Source organism: Papio anubis, chromosome 9 (assembly GCF_008728515.1).
Source record: "Papio anubis isolate 15944 chromosome 9, Panubis1.0, whole genome shotgun sequence".
In the NCBI taxonomy this organism is placed as follows: Eukaryota; Metazoa; Chordata; class Mammalia; order Primates; family Cercopithecidae; genus Papio; species Papio anubis.
Window position 1 is genome coordinate 119,236,272 of NC_044984.1, and position 16,651 is coordinate 119,252,922.

Below are 16,651 nucleotides of genomic sequence, written 5' to 3' on the forward strand. Positions count from 1 at the left end.
GTGTGTATATGTATGTGTATGTATGTATGTGTGTATGTGTGTGTATGTGTATGCATGTATGTATGTGTGTATATGTATGTGTATGTATGTATGTGTCTATGTGTGCGTCTCTGTCTCTCACATATGCACCCTCCAGCCAGACCCGCACCATTGGTCCCTCCCTGCTCCATAAAGAACCTCTCTAGGTAAGGTCTGGTGACTCACACCTGTAATCCCAGCACTTTGAGAGGCTGAGGCAGAGGATCACTTGAGCCCAGGACTTAAAACCAGCCTAGGCAACATAGCAAGATCCCATCTCTACAAAAAAAAAAAAAAAAAAACGAAAACAAAAACTTCTCTGGGACTAGCACTTCCCCCGAGTATGCCTTGCCTGCTTCCGGAAAAATCTCTGGGGCTCAGTCAGCACCCTCCCCATCCCGTCCACTCTGAGACCCCTCCCCTGCCCAGCCTCAGCCGGCCCCTCCACCCTCACCTGGACACAGCCTCACCTGTACACGTAGGGCCCGCGCTCCTGCACCTGCGGCTTCTCGCCCTTCAGGATCTCGCTGGGGTTCATGACGTCAAAGAAGTAGACGGAGAGATAGAAGGGGATTGGGATCTCCTTCCACATGTTAAAGGACAGGCTGCTGGGGTCGATGCGCACGTTCTGCAGGGGAAGGGACAAGCATGCCTATGAGGAGAGTGACGAGGGCCCCACGCCCCACCACGAGGCTCCAGAACAGCTGCCTGAGCCCGGCCAGGGAAGGGGCTCCTCTGCGGTGGCTCGGGGTAGGAGGTGTGGGAAAGGCCTTCGCACATGAGGCTGTCGCACCTGGAGCTTATGGAATTAAACAGGCAACCTATCCATGCTGTCATAATGCTTCTTAAAATACGTCGTGACAGCAATATTTGACACCAGTCAAGGGACTGTGGTAAACAGGGGCCTATGCACCATCTAAAGGGGGTGCCGGAGCTGAGGGTAGCGGATGGGCTCAGGGCAGGGATAGTCCGCTGCAGGAACATGGGCTCCATGTGGCCAGGTGAATCATTCATTCATTCAACAAGCACGCACTGAGCACTACCACGTGCCAGGCAGGTTCTAAGAGCTGGGGATGGGAGAGCGACCAGGACAGACCAAAAGCCCAGCTCTGTAGCAGGGGAAAGGGAGGCACCAAACAACTCAGGTAAAACGCATGCTACGTGACAGAGCACAGAGAAAACACAGCAGGGACTGGGGAGACGTCGGGATTTGAGACAGAGTCATCACGTAAGTGAAATGTAGGCCAGGTGCCGTGGCTCATGCCTGTAATCCCAGAACTTTGGAAGGTCGAGGTAGGAGGATCTCTGGAGTCCAGGAGTTTGAGACCAGCCTGGGCAACATAGCAAGACCCTATCTCTATAAAGAATAATTTTATTTATTTATTTATTTTTATTTCTTTTTTTTTTGAGATGGAGTCTCACTCTGTTGCTAAGGCTGGAGTGCAGTGGCATGATCTTGGCTCACTGCAACCTCCGCCTCTGGGTTCAAGTGATTCTCCTGCCTCAGCCTCCTGGGTAGCTGGGACTACAGGTCCCCACCACCATGCCTGGCTAATTTTTGTATTTTTATTTGTTTTTATTTTATTTTATTTTTTGAGAGGGAGTCTCACTCTGTTGCCCAGGTTGGAGTGCAGTGGTACAATCTCGGCTCACTGCAACCTTCACCTCCCAGGTTCAAGCAATTCTCCTCCCTTGGCCTCCCAAGTAGCTGGGTTTACAAGTTCCCACCACCACACCTGGCTAATTTTTTTTTTTTTTCAATAGAGGTGAGGTTTCACCACGTTAGCCAGGATGGTCTCCTGACCTCAAGTGATCCGCCTGCCTCGGCTTCTCAAAGTGCTGGGATTAAAGGCATGAGCCACCTTGCCCAGCCTATAAAAAATAATTGTTTAAAAATTAGCTGGGCGTGGTGCTGCACACCTGTAGTCCCAGCTACTTGGGAGGCTGAGGTGGGAGGGTCACTTGAGCCAAGGAGGTCGAGGTTGCAGTGAGCTGTGATGGCAGGACTGTACTCCAGCCTGGGTGTCCAAGAAATACCCTGTCTCAAAAAAGGAGAAGGAGAAGGAAAAGGAGAAGAAGGAGGAGGAGGAGGAGGAGGAGAAGAAGAGGAGGAGGAGGAGGAGGAGAGGAGGAGGAGAAGGAGAAGGAGGAGGAGGAGGAGGAAAAGGAAGGAAGGAAGGAAGGAAGGAAGGAAGGAAGGAAGGAAGGAAGGAAGGAAGGAAGGAAGGAAGGAAGGGGAACACACGCAAACACAACCTACACCCAACAGAAGGTAGTGAGGAAGGGAGCTCACGAGTCTAGAAGGTGGGGGTTGGGGGGCATTCCACAGCAGCCACAGCCTGTGCAAATGCCCTGTGGTAGGGAGATGCTGGGAGAGAGCCTGCCTGTGCGGCTGAGTGAGCCATTCAGGGAGGAGTCAGAGGAAGATGAGAACACAGAAGTTTTCCATGAAAACCAGAAATACAGAAATATATACGAAATCTCCTGATTTAAAAACTTTGCAAAAACATGATTTTCTTAAAGGGACTATAGGAAACATGCCTGGGGTCCGTTTGGACTCCTCTCCCAGCTTTGCTCCTCTAGATCTATAATTCGCTGCCCCAGTGTCACAGGGAGGTCCCCCTCAGTCCACCTGACCCCCACCCTCAACCCAGCCAGGATCTCGGGCCCCTCAGTGCCCACACCATGTCAGAGCCCAGGAGGAGTGACCCAGCCCATCAGATTAGAGCTGATGTTGCAAAGCCAGGCAGCCAGGCGGCTGCATCACCTTCCACCCTCTTTTGAACATGGTCTTCTAAGACAAGGACAGCCGCCCCCATTGTCCCCAGACAGCCAGAAGCAATACGCAGAGTCTTTATAGGAGGCAGACAGCTGAGCTGGCCAGTAGAGCCAGCCCCACGTCCCCTGGAAGGAGCAGATTTGGAGGCAGCCAGACCCTGGGTCGCACTCCATGGGGCCACTTGGGCAAGTCAGCCCCTGTGAACCTCAAGTTTCTCATCTGTATGATGGAGCTGGTGACACTGTGTCTAGTTTGACCTACGTGGCGTGTAAATGAAGAAGCTGAATTCATTGTCAAGAAGCTGGAAGATGTAATGTAATACCTGGATTTCAGAGTTCTCTTGGAAAAACCAGGAGATCAGAGACTTGCCTTCAAGTGCCATAACTGTTTATTGATAAACGCGTCTTCCTACCCAGCTGTGAGCACCAGAAGGAGCATCTTATGACCTGAGCACCCCATAGGTGCAAACGAAGGCGCATAAACTCAATATTAAAGAGGTAACAGAAGCAAGCATTTCCGGGGTACGCCACGCGCCTGGTGATGCTGTTCACTGTGTTCTCATCCTCTTAACAGCACCATGACTCTGTGAGGCAGCCACCTCCACTATTATTACTCCCATGTTACAGATTAGGAAACTGAGGCACAACTAAGGCTGGAGAGAGATACAACCAATAGTTGGAGGGCACTGAGGAGTCCAGGAGGTCTTCCTGGAGGAAGTGGTATGTGAGCTGGGTCAAAGAGCAGTCCTGCCCCCTCAGTAACACCCTCCCCACCCCATGGCAGCTCCCACCACCCCATGCGACCACAGCTCACAGGCACCAGCTCCAGCCCCTCCCAACTCTCAGGCCCCGATCACCCAGCCCTTCCTTCAGTCCTGGCCTTCACCCAGCCTCCAAGCCCGTGCACTGCAGGTCCCTCTGTCTGGGACAGACCCTGCAGCCCTGGGGACCCTGCTCACCACAGGCCAGGCCCCTTCTCCAGCCTGGGGGACACATCCAGCTGCTGGTGCTCCCTCCATAGAAAACACAGCATCAAAACCCAGAACCCTGGAAAATGTGTTCAGGGAGTAGAGCGCGAACTGTATGTTCTCGCCACAGAAAACAGTGGGGGGCAGGAGGGAACCGTAGCGGTGACAGGTGTGTTCAGCACCTGCATCTCAGGGGCGGGTTTCCCGGTGTGCACACACCAGCCCATCAAACTGCATACATTAAACATGTGCCATTGTTTTATATCAATCACACCTTAATAAAACTGCTTTTTTAAAAAAGCAAAACAAGGCCCAGTGCGGTGGCTCACACCTGTAATCCCAGCACTTCGAGGGGCCAAGGCAGGCAGATCACTTGAGCCCAGGAGTTCAAGACCAGCCTGAGCATGGAGACCCCATCTCTACAAAAAACACAAAAATCAGTCATCCATGATGGCAGGTGCCTATAGTCCCAGCTGCTTGGGAGGCTGAGGTGGGAGGATGACTTGAGCCCAGGAAGCAGAGCTTGCAGTGATCTGTGATCACACCACTGCAGTCCAGCCTGGGCGACAGAGCAAGACTCCATCACACACACAGCCTCAATTTCCCTTTGCGGCCTTCCTCTCCCACCCGGTTTCTCAGCAGAGTCTGCTGGGCTGGAGATGCCTTTCTCCTTTGGAATCTCACCATGCTTTCCTCCTCCCCTGGCCTGCTCGGCCTGGTTCTGAAGATGAATCAGGGCTAAACCACGAATTCCTGGGATCCGGCCGCGTGTCCATGTTTCTCTCTCTCTCTCTCTCTCTCTCTCTCTCTCTGTCTCCAACAGGAGAGGCTTTCGGGCCCTGGGTTTCAGTCCATTCATTCAACATTACCCAAAGGGAATCTTCAGAGACCCAGCGCAGCCCCGTCCAACTGGGTGACCAGGGGAGGGTCGCTGACCTTCTCCCAGCCTCAGTTTCCTCAACCATACAACGGGCATAAGGAGAGTGTCGCCTTGTGGGCTGCTGTGAGGTTTGAACGAGTCCATGGAGGTAAAGTGCTTAGAACAAGGTCTGAAGACCCCGGGCACCGGAGGGTCAGCCCTGCAGTCACTAAGTGACCCTCCCTTCTCTGCCCCACCTCTACCTGGGTTAAGGGATGGACTCTGCCCTGCTTTTGATCAGCAGGATGACTTTTTTCCACCACACTAGACCAGGCAGCTGATTAGATAACAGTGGTGGGGACACTGTGGCCTTTTGCCTAACATGGCTGATTCTGTGATTCTGTCCCCACCACCCCCAAGGTCAAAGACCATGGCCCTGGAACACAAAGTTGGGACAGAATGCCAAGATGAGCCTTTGTTGGACACCACTCCCTCCCATCTGGCGAAATAGACCCTTTGAGCCCAGGAAGGCTGCCTGGAGGAGGGGACATCTGAGCTGGGAATTTTAAAATGAGCTGGGCTTTGCTAGGAAAAGAAGACAGTGGAGGAGTGCCTGGCAGAAGACACAGCCTGTGCAAAGGCTGGCAAGGCTTTAAGAGCGTGACTTGCCTGAATGTTCACCAAAAACAAACATGGAATGATATGTCCATATTTGATCGATGGAAACTCAAATATTCATCAACAGATAAATGAATTGCCACACACATCCACACAATGGAATGCTACTTGGCAATCAAAAAGAACCGACCATGGATAAACGCCACAACAACGGGTGAGCTTCAGAAGCACTACCCCAAGTAAAAAAAAGAAAAGAAGAATCATAAGAATCATACTACACAACACCATTTCCGCGACATCAGGGAAAGGGAAAACTCTAGAGAGAGAAGCCAGACCAGTGGCTGCCGCGGACCAGGATGGAGGACTGATATGAACTGGCCCAGCTATCTTGATTTTGGTTGACATATAGGTGAAGTATATATATCCAATACAACCCATCAAATTAGGCCAGTCATAGTGGCTCATGCCTGTAATCCGAGGACTTTGGGAGGCAAAGCCAGGAGAATTTCTTGAGGCCAGGAGTTCAAGACCAACCTGGGCAACATGGTGAAACCCTGTCTCCACTAAAAATACAAAAAATATTAGCCAGGCATGGTGGCGTGCACCTGTGGTCCCAGCTACTCAGGAGACTGAGCTGGGAGGATCGCTTGAGCCCAGGAGTTCAAGGCTACAGTGAGCTGTGATCATGCCCCCTGCACTCCAGTCTGGGTCACAAAGCAAGACCCTGTCTGAAAAAAAAAACAACAGCAACAAGAACACCCATGACATGCTGTATTTACCACTATGGAACAACCTCCAGTATATTTTAAGTAAAAATAAATAAATAAATGAATACTATTACTACCTTTAAAATATAATGCAATCATGTTGATCAAAAGGCAGATATGTGCATACACATATAATCCCATTTATGTGACGTTCTAGAACAGGCAAGACTGACATATCAATAGAAGCCAGAACGGGGTCACCTGGGAGGATGGGGGATAAGGGGGTGAAAATTCTGTTTCCTGATCTGGTTGCTGGTTACCCATGACTGTGTTTACTGAAAAATGTATGGTGTTGTTCCCTTTATATGTGGGCTTTTCTATACGTATGCTACACTTCACTAAAACCCTTTTGAAACTATAATGTGAAATTAAAAAAAATAAAAGGTTAACTGCAAATGGTCAAAGGACTTGAAAAGACCTTTCTCCGAAGAAAATACACAAATGGCCAACAAGCTCATGAAAAGGTGCTTGACATCATCAGGGAAATGCAAATCAAAATCACAATGGGCCACCACTTCTCACCCTAGGATGGCTAGAATTTTTTTTCATGGAAAATAACAAGTGTTGGCAAGGGTGTGGGAACTGAAACCTTTGTGCATTGCCGGTGGAAGTGTAATGTGGAACAGCCACTGTGGACACCAGTCTCGCTGTTCTTCAAACAGTCAAACACAAAGTTACCGTATGACCCTGCAACTCCACTCCCCAGAACAGACCCAAAAAGAACTGAAAATGGGTGTTCAAACAACACGTACAAGAATGTGCACAGCAGCACTGCTCGCAATGGGCGAAAACGACCCAAGTGTCTGTCGACAGATGAGTGGCTGAACGCAGGCTGATCTGTCCAGACGCGGCATCTGACTCATTCGAAAAGGACTGCATGCGTTGGTTGTTTACTATTGTGTAAAAAAGAAATGTATTTAAAGAGCCAAAAATATAATTTTAGAGAAAGGAATGTGGCCGGGCGTGGTGGCTCACACCTGTAATCCCAGCACTTTGGGAGGCTGAGGCAGGTGGATGACCTGAGGTCAGGAGTTCAAGACCAGCCTGGCCAACATGGTGAAACCCCACCTCTACTAAAAAAAAAAAAAAAAAAAAATTAAATAAGCGGCAGCCATTCATAATCCCAGCCACCTGGAGGCTGAGGCAGGAGAATCACTTGAACCTGGGAGGACAGAGGCTGGCGGAGAGCCACACCCGCGCCACTGCACTACAGCCTGGGTAACAGACCGAGATTCCATCTCAAAAAACAGAAAGAAAGGAATGCGACACTGACACATGCCACCACATGGACAAACCTCAAAAACATGACACAGAGTGAAAGAAGCCAGTCGAAAGGCCACGCATAGTGTCTGACCACACTTAGTGAAATACCCAGAATAGGCAAATCCAGAGACAGCAGATTGGTGGTTGCCAGGGGCTAGGGGAGAAAGGAATGGCGGGTGACTGCTTAATGGGTGCACGGTATGAGAATGCTTTGGAATTAGGTCGTGGTCATGGCTGCGCAACCTTGCAAATGCACTAAATGTCACTGAACTGTACATCTGTAAATGGTTTTGGTGAATTTTATGTTAGCTGGATCTTAATCACAACTTCAAAAAGAAAGATTAACTCCAAATTAAAATGAGATATCATTTCCCAGTAGATGAGAAAAAATTAGGACATCCAAGAAAACAACTACAGGCAAAACTGTTTGGAAACAGGACAACTGTGCACAGTGGGGGTCTGGCCACCAGGGAGTTGCGGACAGTTTCTAACTGGGTCAGGTGTGAGCAAAGTCCCATAGTCTGTGGGTTCCCTGTTCAGACATAGCGCAGAGCACCAGCTTCCCAGCTCCTGCCACGCTAGGCCCATGACCTGCACACCCACCAGAAGCTTCACGAAGGAACACTCACCTTCCCAGCATGATGCAACTTGAGTTGCGGCTCCATTATTCACCCCTCTGATATTCTATCTTATTCCATTCTGTTTTCAAAATGCTGATCCCAGGCCAGGCGCGGTGGCTCATGCCTGTAATCCCAGCACTTTGGGAGGCCGGGGAGGGCGAATTGTGAGGTCAGGAGATCGAGACCATCCTGGCTAACACAGTGAAACCCTGTCTCTACTAAAAATATAAAAAATTAGCTGGGCATGGTGGCATGTGCCTGTAGTCCCAGCTACTTGGGCGGCTGAGGCAGGAGAATTGCTTGAACCCAGGAGGCGGAGGTTGCAGCTAGCCAAAATTGCGCCACTGCACTCCAGCCTACAGAGACAGAGCAAGATTCCGTCTCAAAAAAAAAAAAAAAAAAAAAAAAAGCTGATCCCTACCCACTCCACTTATTTCACAACCCACAATCTGATCACATCTGACAGTTTGAAAACTCTGCCCTAGAAAGATTCTCATATGTGTGCAAGAGAGCGCCAGAAGAATTGTCAGACCTCAAAAAAAGAACAGAGGGCCAGGCACATGGCTCACGCCTGTGATCTCAGGCCTTGGGAGGCCGAGGCGGGTGGATCACTTGAGGTCAGGAGTTCCAGACCAGCCTGGCCAACATGGTGAAACCCCGTCTCTACTAAAACTACAAAAATTACCCAAGCACAGTGACATGCAACTGTAGTCCCAGCTACTCGGGAGGCTGAGGTGGGAGAATTGCTTGAGCCCAGGAGGCGGAGGTTGCAGTGAGCCGAGATCACACCATTGCACTCCAGCCTGGGTGACAGAGCGAGATCCTGCCTTGAAAAACTACAGGGAGCCCAGCCAGGTTCTCAGTCAAAGATAAGCTGGGCTTCTGCACACACGGTGGCTGCACGGTGAGTAAATGTCATCAACTTGGAGATACCTCAACGGCAGAATCTTGACAGAAAGACAAATACTGCAGGACAAATACTTTTAGATTTGTCTTTTAGAGATTAGGAACCTGAAGGCATTGAACACACAGAGAGTTGAATGGTGCTTCCAGCGCGGAGGCTGGGGAAGGTGGGGAGATGCAGGTCACAGGGCACAAAGCTGCAGTCACATGGGACGGGTGGTCTGGAGGTTGGATGCACAGCACGAGGACTGTAATTAATACTGTACTGTATACTGGAAGTAGATTTCAGGTGCTCTCACCACTAAAAACAAAGAGGTGGCCGGGCCTCATGCCTGTAATCCCAGCACTTTGGGAGGCCGAGGTGGGAGGATGGCTTGAGGTCAGGAGTTTGAGAACCACCTGGGCAACATAGGCAGCCCGTCTCTATAAAAAATACAAAAACGGCCAGGCGCGGTGGCTCACGCCTGTAATCCCAGCACTTTAAGACAGGCAGATCACGAGGTCAGGAAATCGAGACCATCCTGGCTAACACGGTGAAACCCCGTCTCTACTAAAAATACAAAAAAAAATAGCCAGGTGTAGTGGCAGGCACCTGTAGTCCCAGCTACTTGGGAGGCTGAGGCAGGAGAATGGCGTGAACCCGGGAGGCGGGGCTTGCAGTGAGCCGAGATCGCACCACTGCACTCCAGCCTGGGCGACTGAGCAAGACTCCATCTCAACAAAAAGAAGAAAAAAATAATAATTCAAAAACTAGCCAGGCACAGTGGCACGCACCTGTGGTCCCAGCTACTCAGGAGGCTGAAGTGGGAGGATCACTTGAGCCTGAGAGTTCAAGGCTACAGTGAGCCGTGATCACCCCACTGCACTCCAGCCTGGGTGACAGAGCAAGACTCTGTCTCAAAAAAGAAAAAACAACAAAAAGAGGTAACTATATGAGGAGATACATATGTTAATCTGCTTAACTGTAGTAATCATTTCACTATGTGTATATATATAGCAAAACAGCATGTTGGATGCCTTAAATATATATAATTTTTATTATTTATTTAATTTGAGACAGAGTCTCGCTCAGTTGTCCAGGCTGGAGAGCCTTGACCTCCCGATCTCCCCAGATCAAGCGATCCTCTCACCTCAGCCTCCTGAGTAGCTGAGACTACAAGGCACGCACCACCACATCCGGCTATTTTTTTCTATTCTTTATTTTTTTGTTTTTAGTAGAGACAAGGTCTCACTATGTTGCCCAGGCTGGTCTTGAACTCCTGAGCTCAAGCGATCCACTCGCTTCAGCCTCCCAAAGTCCTGGGATTACAGGCATCAGCCACTGCACCTGGCCTCAATTTTTATTTTAAAAGAAAAAAAAAAATCGAGTGAAGAAAAGGCTAAAGAAAGAAACAATTGACATTGGCCTCTTGATGTGAATTTTCCAAACACGTGAAATAATACTCGATATTTTTTCTGAAGACAAACCCACGTGGAAATGTAGAAAACCATTCAGGGAAATGGAACCTGCAAACAATCTCAGGAGAGGGCCGGGGGCTGGGGATGTGGGAAGCTTTAACTGTCATTGTGAACATGTTATTTCTTGAAAATAACATACGAGCCACCGTCTGAACATTGGCGTACAAGTCCCTCTGCCTGATCTGGCCCCTGTGTTCTCTCTGGCCCCACATCCAGCCACTGTCTGCTACTCAGCTCAGCCCCACTGCCTCCTTGCTGTCCTGTCTAAGCAGCCATGCTTCTGCCCCAGGGCCTCTGCACCTGCTGCTCCCTCCTAACCACGTGGTCAAATCCCTTACACCTTTGAATCTCTATTCACATGCCCCCTTCTCAGAAGGCTCATCCGACCTGCCCCTAAAACTCCTGATCTCCCGACCCGCTGTGTTGTTTCCATGCTGAGTGTGGCCATCAAGCGCGTGGTACAACTAGCTTATCAGGTTTATCGTCCATCTGTCTCCCCTGCCAGGCCATAAACCCACAAGGGCAAGATCCTCAGCTGCTTTGTTTGGTGATGTGTCCTCAGGGCCTGGGACAGTGCTTGGCACCTTGCAGGAGCTCTGTAAATATTTTCTGAGTGAATGAGCAAAAGTGAGACCAGAAACCATATAATCAACATGGAAATGTCTACCAGGTGGTAATGCTAGTCCTCCTTTGTGTGTTTTAAATTTAAGAAGGGATTATCTTTTTTTAAATACAGAGAGTACCTCCTGTTTAGGCCGAGGCAACAGCTCGGTAAATGTGTGATGGATGAGATGAAGATTTCATAGACATTAATTTTTAGCTCTCTCTTCCCACCACCCACAGCACTTTCCCCTGTACCTGGAGAGGCCCCTGACCTCCAAACCTAAAACCCCACTCGCCCAGGTGCCGCCTCCTCCATGAAGCCCGCTGGAATGACCTTGGCCTACAGTGAGCCTGCTCTGACCTCATTGGGATTGCAGTTCATCCCCTGCACAATCACCCGCCCAGGCTAGATGCTATGCTAGGAATTTAAAGACACAAGGATGAACACGATGGGGCCCCTGCCCTGAGGAGCCCCTGCCCTGAGACACCAGGGGAGCAGAATTGTATGGACAATCTGTCCAGCACTGTTCAGGTAGCAAAACACTTCCACCTACTTCACCTCTTAAATCCTCAATGACTCATCTCACAGAAGCAGACACTGAGGCTCCAAAGCCAAATGCCTGACCAAGGTCACAGGAGCAGGGACAGACAGAGCCCCAGGCTCCATATCCACGTCTAGGCCTGTGCCCTCACACTTCTCTCCTAGGCCATCCCCGCTGGGCTCCTTGCACGGGAGCTTCATAAATGAATCATTAACTTGACCTGGCCACTGAATTGCAGGCCTAATTCCTCCTGTGAGAAGAGAAAACAGGCTTCCAAGAAAGACACCTCTGACCAAATGAGCCAAGAAGCCAATTTGCCGAGACGAAGTCTAGTTCTGGGGCAAGGCCAGGCCCTGCCCACTCTGGACCAGCCAGTCAGTCACTGACTACACCCTGAATCCCAGGGCCCCTGGCATCCCCAGCCCCGTGGGGCCTATAAATGCAGGAATGATGACGACACAGGCTAATCCAATCTGGGACTTGGGAACACCACACCCTTGGCTCACGTTCCAACTTCTTTTGATTTTTAAAGGACTAAGGTAAGAAGAGTAAAATAAAGGGTTTTTACAAGAAACCCACGCGTGTGAGTCGCTTAAGCAAAGAGGTTGAGTCATTCCTGAGTCCTCCATTTCCCTCCCACCTAGCACCCATCCAGCAGCAAGGCTGGGCTGCTCTCGCTTTAAAGCATGCCTCAAATCCATCCACTTCTCTCCAGCACCATCCTGGCTTGTGCGGACAGGTGCCGTAGTCTCCTCACTGTTGTCCTGCTTCTGCTCTTGCCCCCCGCCCCATTCTTCCCACAGAATCCGAGTTATCCTTTTAAGATTAAAGTCAGAGTATGTCATTCTTCTGCTCAAACCTCCCCTATGCCTTCCTATTTATCTCAGAAGAGAATCTAAATTCCTGACAGTGACCGATGAGGTCTTGCACAACCCAGCTCCCTGTAGTCACTCCAGTCTCCTCCCCTGTTCCTATCTGCCTCGCTCACTCTGCTCCAGCCACACTGGCCTTGCTGTGCACCTGAGCCACCAGGCAAGTTTCTGCTACAGGACCTTTGCACTGACTCTTCGCTCCTCCAGGGCCAATCCTTCCCCTGATGCCCACAAAAGTGAGCCCCTCACTTCTCAAGTCTAAAGTCACCTTCTCAGTGAGACCTTCCCTGAGCACTCTTCAATTCCTCAACCGTCTCTTTTGAGCCCTCACTGTATGGCAGGCTCTGCTCTAGGCCTGGGCACTTCAATAGTGAACAAAATGGACGAAAAGACCATTCGTCCTAAAGCAGCCCTTCCCCCATCACATTGTATTCACCACCCTCTTTTATCTCCCTGACATTATCTATATCTGAAATTCCTATGTATTTGTTGGTAAGTCCCCCTTCCTGCTGCCTGGAATTCAGTCACAATGGAGGGAGCTAGAGCAGCCATTTTGAATCGTGAGACCCCCCCTTAAGAATAGAAGCCACACATGAAGAAGGGTGGAGCAGAATAGGAGATAGAAGAAAGGATCCCTGTGATTTCCTGGACCCACACACCAGCCCTGGGTGACTTAGTCATTAGAGAAATGTCCACTGGACTCACAGTGAGATCCCATGCCATACACCAGAACGGCTAAAATGAAAAAGACTGACAATAACAAGTGTTGACGAGGATGTGGAGCAGCCAGAGTGCTCACACATTGCTGGCAGAAGTGTGCATTGGTGCAATCACTCTGGAATATACTTTTTCTACCAAAGCTGGACATTCACCCTACAATATAGCAATCCCACCCCCAGTATTTATCGCAGAGAAATGAAAGCATGCAACCACACAAAGATTATCCACAAATGCTCATAGCAGCCATACCCATAACAGCCCCAAACTGGAAACAACACAAATGTCTACAAGCAAGTGAATGCATAACAAATGGGGACACACTCATACCATGGAATGCTACCCAGCAACAAAAGGGAATGACCAATTGAGACACACAATGACAGGGTAAATCCTACACAGGGACCACGTGCATGAGTCCATGTATGTGATGTCCCAGGGGATGGCAAAACCAACCCATGGGGATAGAGGTGGGGGCAGCAGGACCTCAGGGGTGGATACTGACAGGGAGGGGTGCGGGGAAGCCGTTTACACTCCGTACAGGGGGTCATTATAAGCATGCATACCTAGGTAAAAATCCATCAACCTCTAACCGAAATTGTGCACTTTTCTTTTTTTTTTTTTTTTTTTTTTTTTTGAGACGGAGTCTCGCTCTGCCACCCAGGCTGGAGTGCAGTGGCCGGATCTCAGCTCACTGCAAGCTCCACCTCCCGGGTTCACGCCATTCTCCTGCCTCAGCCTCCCGAGTAGCTGGGACTACAGACGCCCGCCATCTCGCCCGGCTAGTTTTTTGTATTTTTTAGTAGAGACGGGGTTTCACCGTGTTCGCCAGGATGGTCTTGATCTCCTGACCTCGTGATCCACCCGTCTCGGCCTCCCAAAGTGCTGGGATTACAGGCTTGAGCCACCGCGCCCGGCCTGCACTTTTCTTTATGTATTTGATACTTCCATTTTTTTAAGGAAAAAAATTAAAGCAAAAAAAAATTTTTTTTTTTCAGACAGTCTCACTCTGTCACTCAGGCTGGAGTGCAGTGGTGTGATCTCAGCTAACTGCAACCTCTGTCTGCCAGGTTCAAGTAATTCTCCTGCCTCAGCATCCCGAATAGCTGGGACTACAGGCACGTGCCGCCATACCCAGCTGATGTTTTTTTTGTTGCTGTTGTTGTTGTTGTTCTTGTTGTTGTTGTTTTTAGACAGAGTTTTGCTCTGTCGCCCAGGCTGGAGTGCAGTGGTGCGATCTCGGCTCACTGCAACCTCCACCTCCCGGGTTCAACCAATTCTCCTGCCCCAGCCTCCCAAGTAGCTGGGATTACAGGTGCCTGCCACCACACCCAGCTAATTTTTGTATTTTTTTTTTAGTAGAGACGGGGTTTCGCCATGTTGGCCAGGGTGGTCTCAAACTTCTGACCTCAGGTGATCCACCCACCTCGGCCTCCCAAAGTGCTAGGATTACAGGCGTGAGCCACCGCGCCTGGCCTGATTTTTGTACTTTTGACAGAGATGGGGTTTTACCATGTTGGCCAGGCTGAGATCTCCAACTCCTGACCTCAGGTGATCAGCCCACCTCGGCCTCCCAAAGTGCTGGGATTACAGGCGTGAGCCACCATGCCTGACCTAAAGCAAAAAATTCTTGATCCAGAGATGGGTACTCTTCAGATGTTCCATACATCCTCAAGTGGTGTCTCTAATAAGACAGCACCTGCAGCCACCAAGGCCTAATCAGGGTCGCAGTCCCCCGTCAAGTCTGATTTCTGAAGCAGAGCAGCAAGGCCAGCCAGGAGACCGCCAGGGGCCCTGGAGAGATGTGAGAGGTCTGGGGTCCCCTCCTTACTAGCAAAGGGACTCTGACCACTCCCTGTCCCCTCAACCCCCTGCCCATCCTCCACCTACCAGCAGGCGCCTGATACAACTTCCTGTGCCTCAGTTTCTTTACCTGTAACAAGGAATAAAGAATAGGACCCATGTAGCAGGGACAGGTCATGTGGACATAATGTGCTGAGAACGGCCCTTCGCTGCTGCGATCTTCCTTCCAAAACCCGGAACTAGGGTCTAATCAATAGAAGAACAACGGACAAATCCCGGCAGAGGGGCGTCCCGCCAAATCCCTAGCCGGTGCTCATCAACGCAATCCAGGCCATCCAAAGCCAGGAAAGTCTGAGCACCTGCAGGGACCAGAAGAGCCTAAGGCAACGTGAGGGACAAACGTGATTTGGGGCCCTGGGTGGGGTCCTGAGACAGAAAAGGATACGAAGGAAACCCGAATCCCGTCTGGATGTTAGTTATTACTGATGTATCAACACTGGTTCATTCATAGCAATAAATGTATCCCATTCCATTAAGATGTTAATAGCAGGGGACACTGGCTGTGGGATATGTGGGAACTCAGCACTATCTTACCAATTTTTCTGAAAGTCAAACTGTTCTAGGCCGAGCGCAGTGGCTCACGCCTGTGGAATCCCAGCACTTTGGGAGGCCAAGGCAGGTGGATCACTGAAGGTCAGGAGTTGGAGACCAGCCTGGCCAACATAGTGAAATCTCGTCTCTACTAAAAATACAAAAATTAGCCAGGTGCGGTGTCAGGCACCTGTGGTCCCAGCTACTTGGGAGTCTGAGGAAGGAGAATCACTTGAACCTGGGAGGCGGAGGTTGTAGTGAGCCGAGATTGTGCCACCGCACTCCAACCTGGGCGACAGAGTGGGACTTCGTCTCAAAAAAAAAAAGTTCTAAAATAGAAAGTTATTTTAAAACAAGCAGGCTCTGTCGCAGCAATACAGGGAGGGCCAAATCAGTGCCTCACCGAATCATATTACAGCTTCAAGCAAAAGGAAAAATGTGCACTTCATATTTATATTTTTCCAAGACATTAAAGTCTTTTTTTAAAAACATTGAAAATTTCAAAAGTTCATATATTAAAACTTACAACATTATTTTAAGCTTAAATATTTTATTTAAGCCCACCCAAACCAGACTATACTATCATGTTAATGGCCTGGCTTTAATGGAAGCATTTCCATTGTATTAGCTTCCCACTGCTGCTGTAAGAATTGACAATTGACACTGGCTCAGATCAATACAAAGTTATTATCTTACTATCTTACAGTTCTGCGGGGGAGAAGTCCAAACTGGGACTCCCCCTGAGATGGGATGAAAGTCATGGTGCAGACACGGTGCTTCCTTCCAGAGGCTCAGGGAGGAATCCATTTCCTTCCCTTTCCCAGCTTCTAAGAGGCCTCCACATTCCTTGTCTCCTGTCCCCTCATCACTCCAACCCCTGCTTCTGCAGTCACATCTCCTACTCTGACCCTCCTGCCTCCCTCTGACAAAGATCCTTGTGAAAGCATCGTGGCCCCTTGGACAATCCAGGTTCATCTCCCATCTCAAGATCCTTAACTTTTTTTTTTTTTTTTTTTTGAGACAGGGTCTCACTCTGTTGCCTAGGCTGGGATGCAGTGGCGTAATCACGGCTTACTGCAGCCTCAAACTCCCAGGCTCAAGCAGTCCTCCTTCCTCAGCCTCCCACATAACTGGGACCACAGGCACACACCACCACGCCTGGCTAATTTGTAAATTTTTTGTAGAGATGGAGTCTCACTATGTTGCCCGAGCTGGTCTTAAACTCCTGGGCTCAAGAAATCTCCCACCTTGGCCTCCCAAAGTGCTGGGAT

The 16,651-nt window shown here is 49.8% G+C and overlaps 1 protein-coding gene across 6 annotated transcripts in view; it reads right to left on the reverse strand.

Annotated features, from left to right (window-relative positions):
• Nucleotides 1–16,651, reverse strand: part of SCARB1 (scavenger receptor class B member 1) — an 88,127-nt gene that overhangs the window by 38,407 nt on the left and 33,069 nt on the right. For 5 of the 6 annotated variants that reach the window (XM_009182030.3, XM_003907359.3, XM_017946341.2 and 2 more), the window contains one exon: nucleotides 489–646. In XM_009182030.3, the coding sequence (XP_009180294.1) occupies nucleotides 489–646 (158 nt within the window). Of the gene's footprint in view, nucleotides 1–488; nucleotides 647–7,900; nucleotides 7,973–16,651 lie in introns of those variants that run through there. The other variant, XM_031650919.1, reaches the window with a different exon arrangement.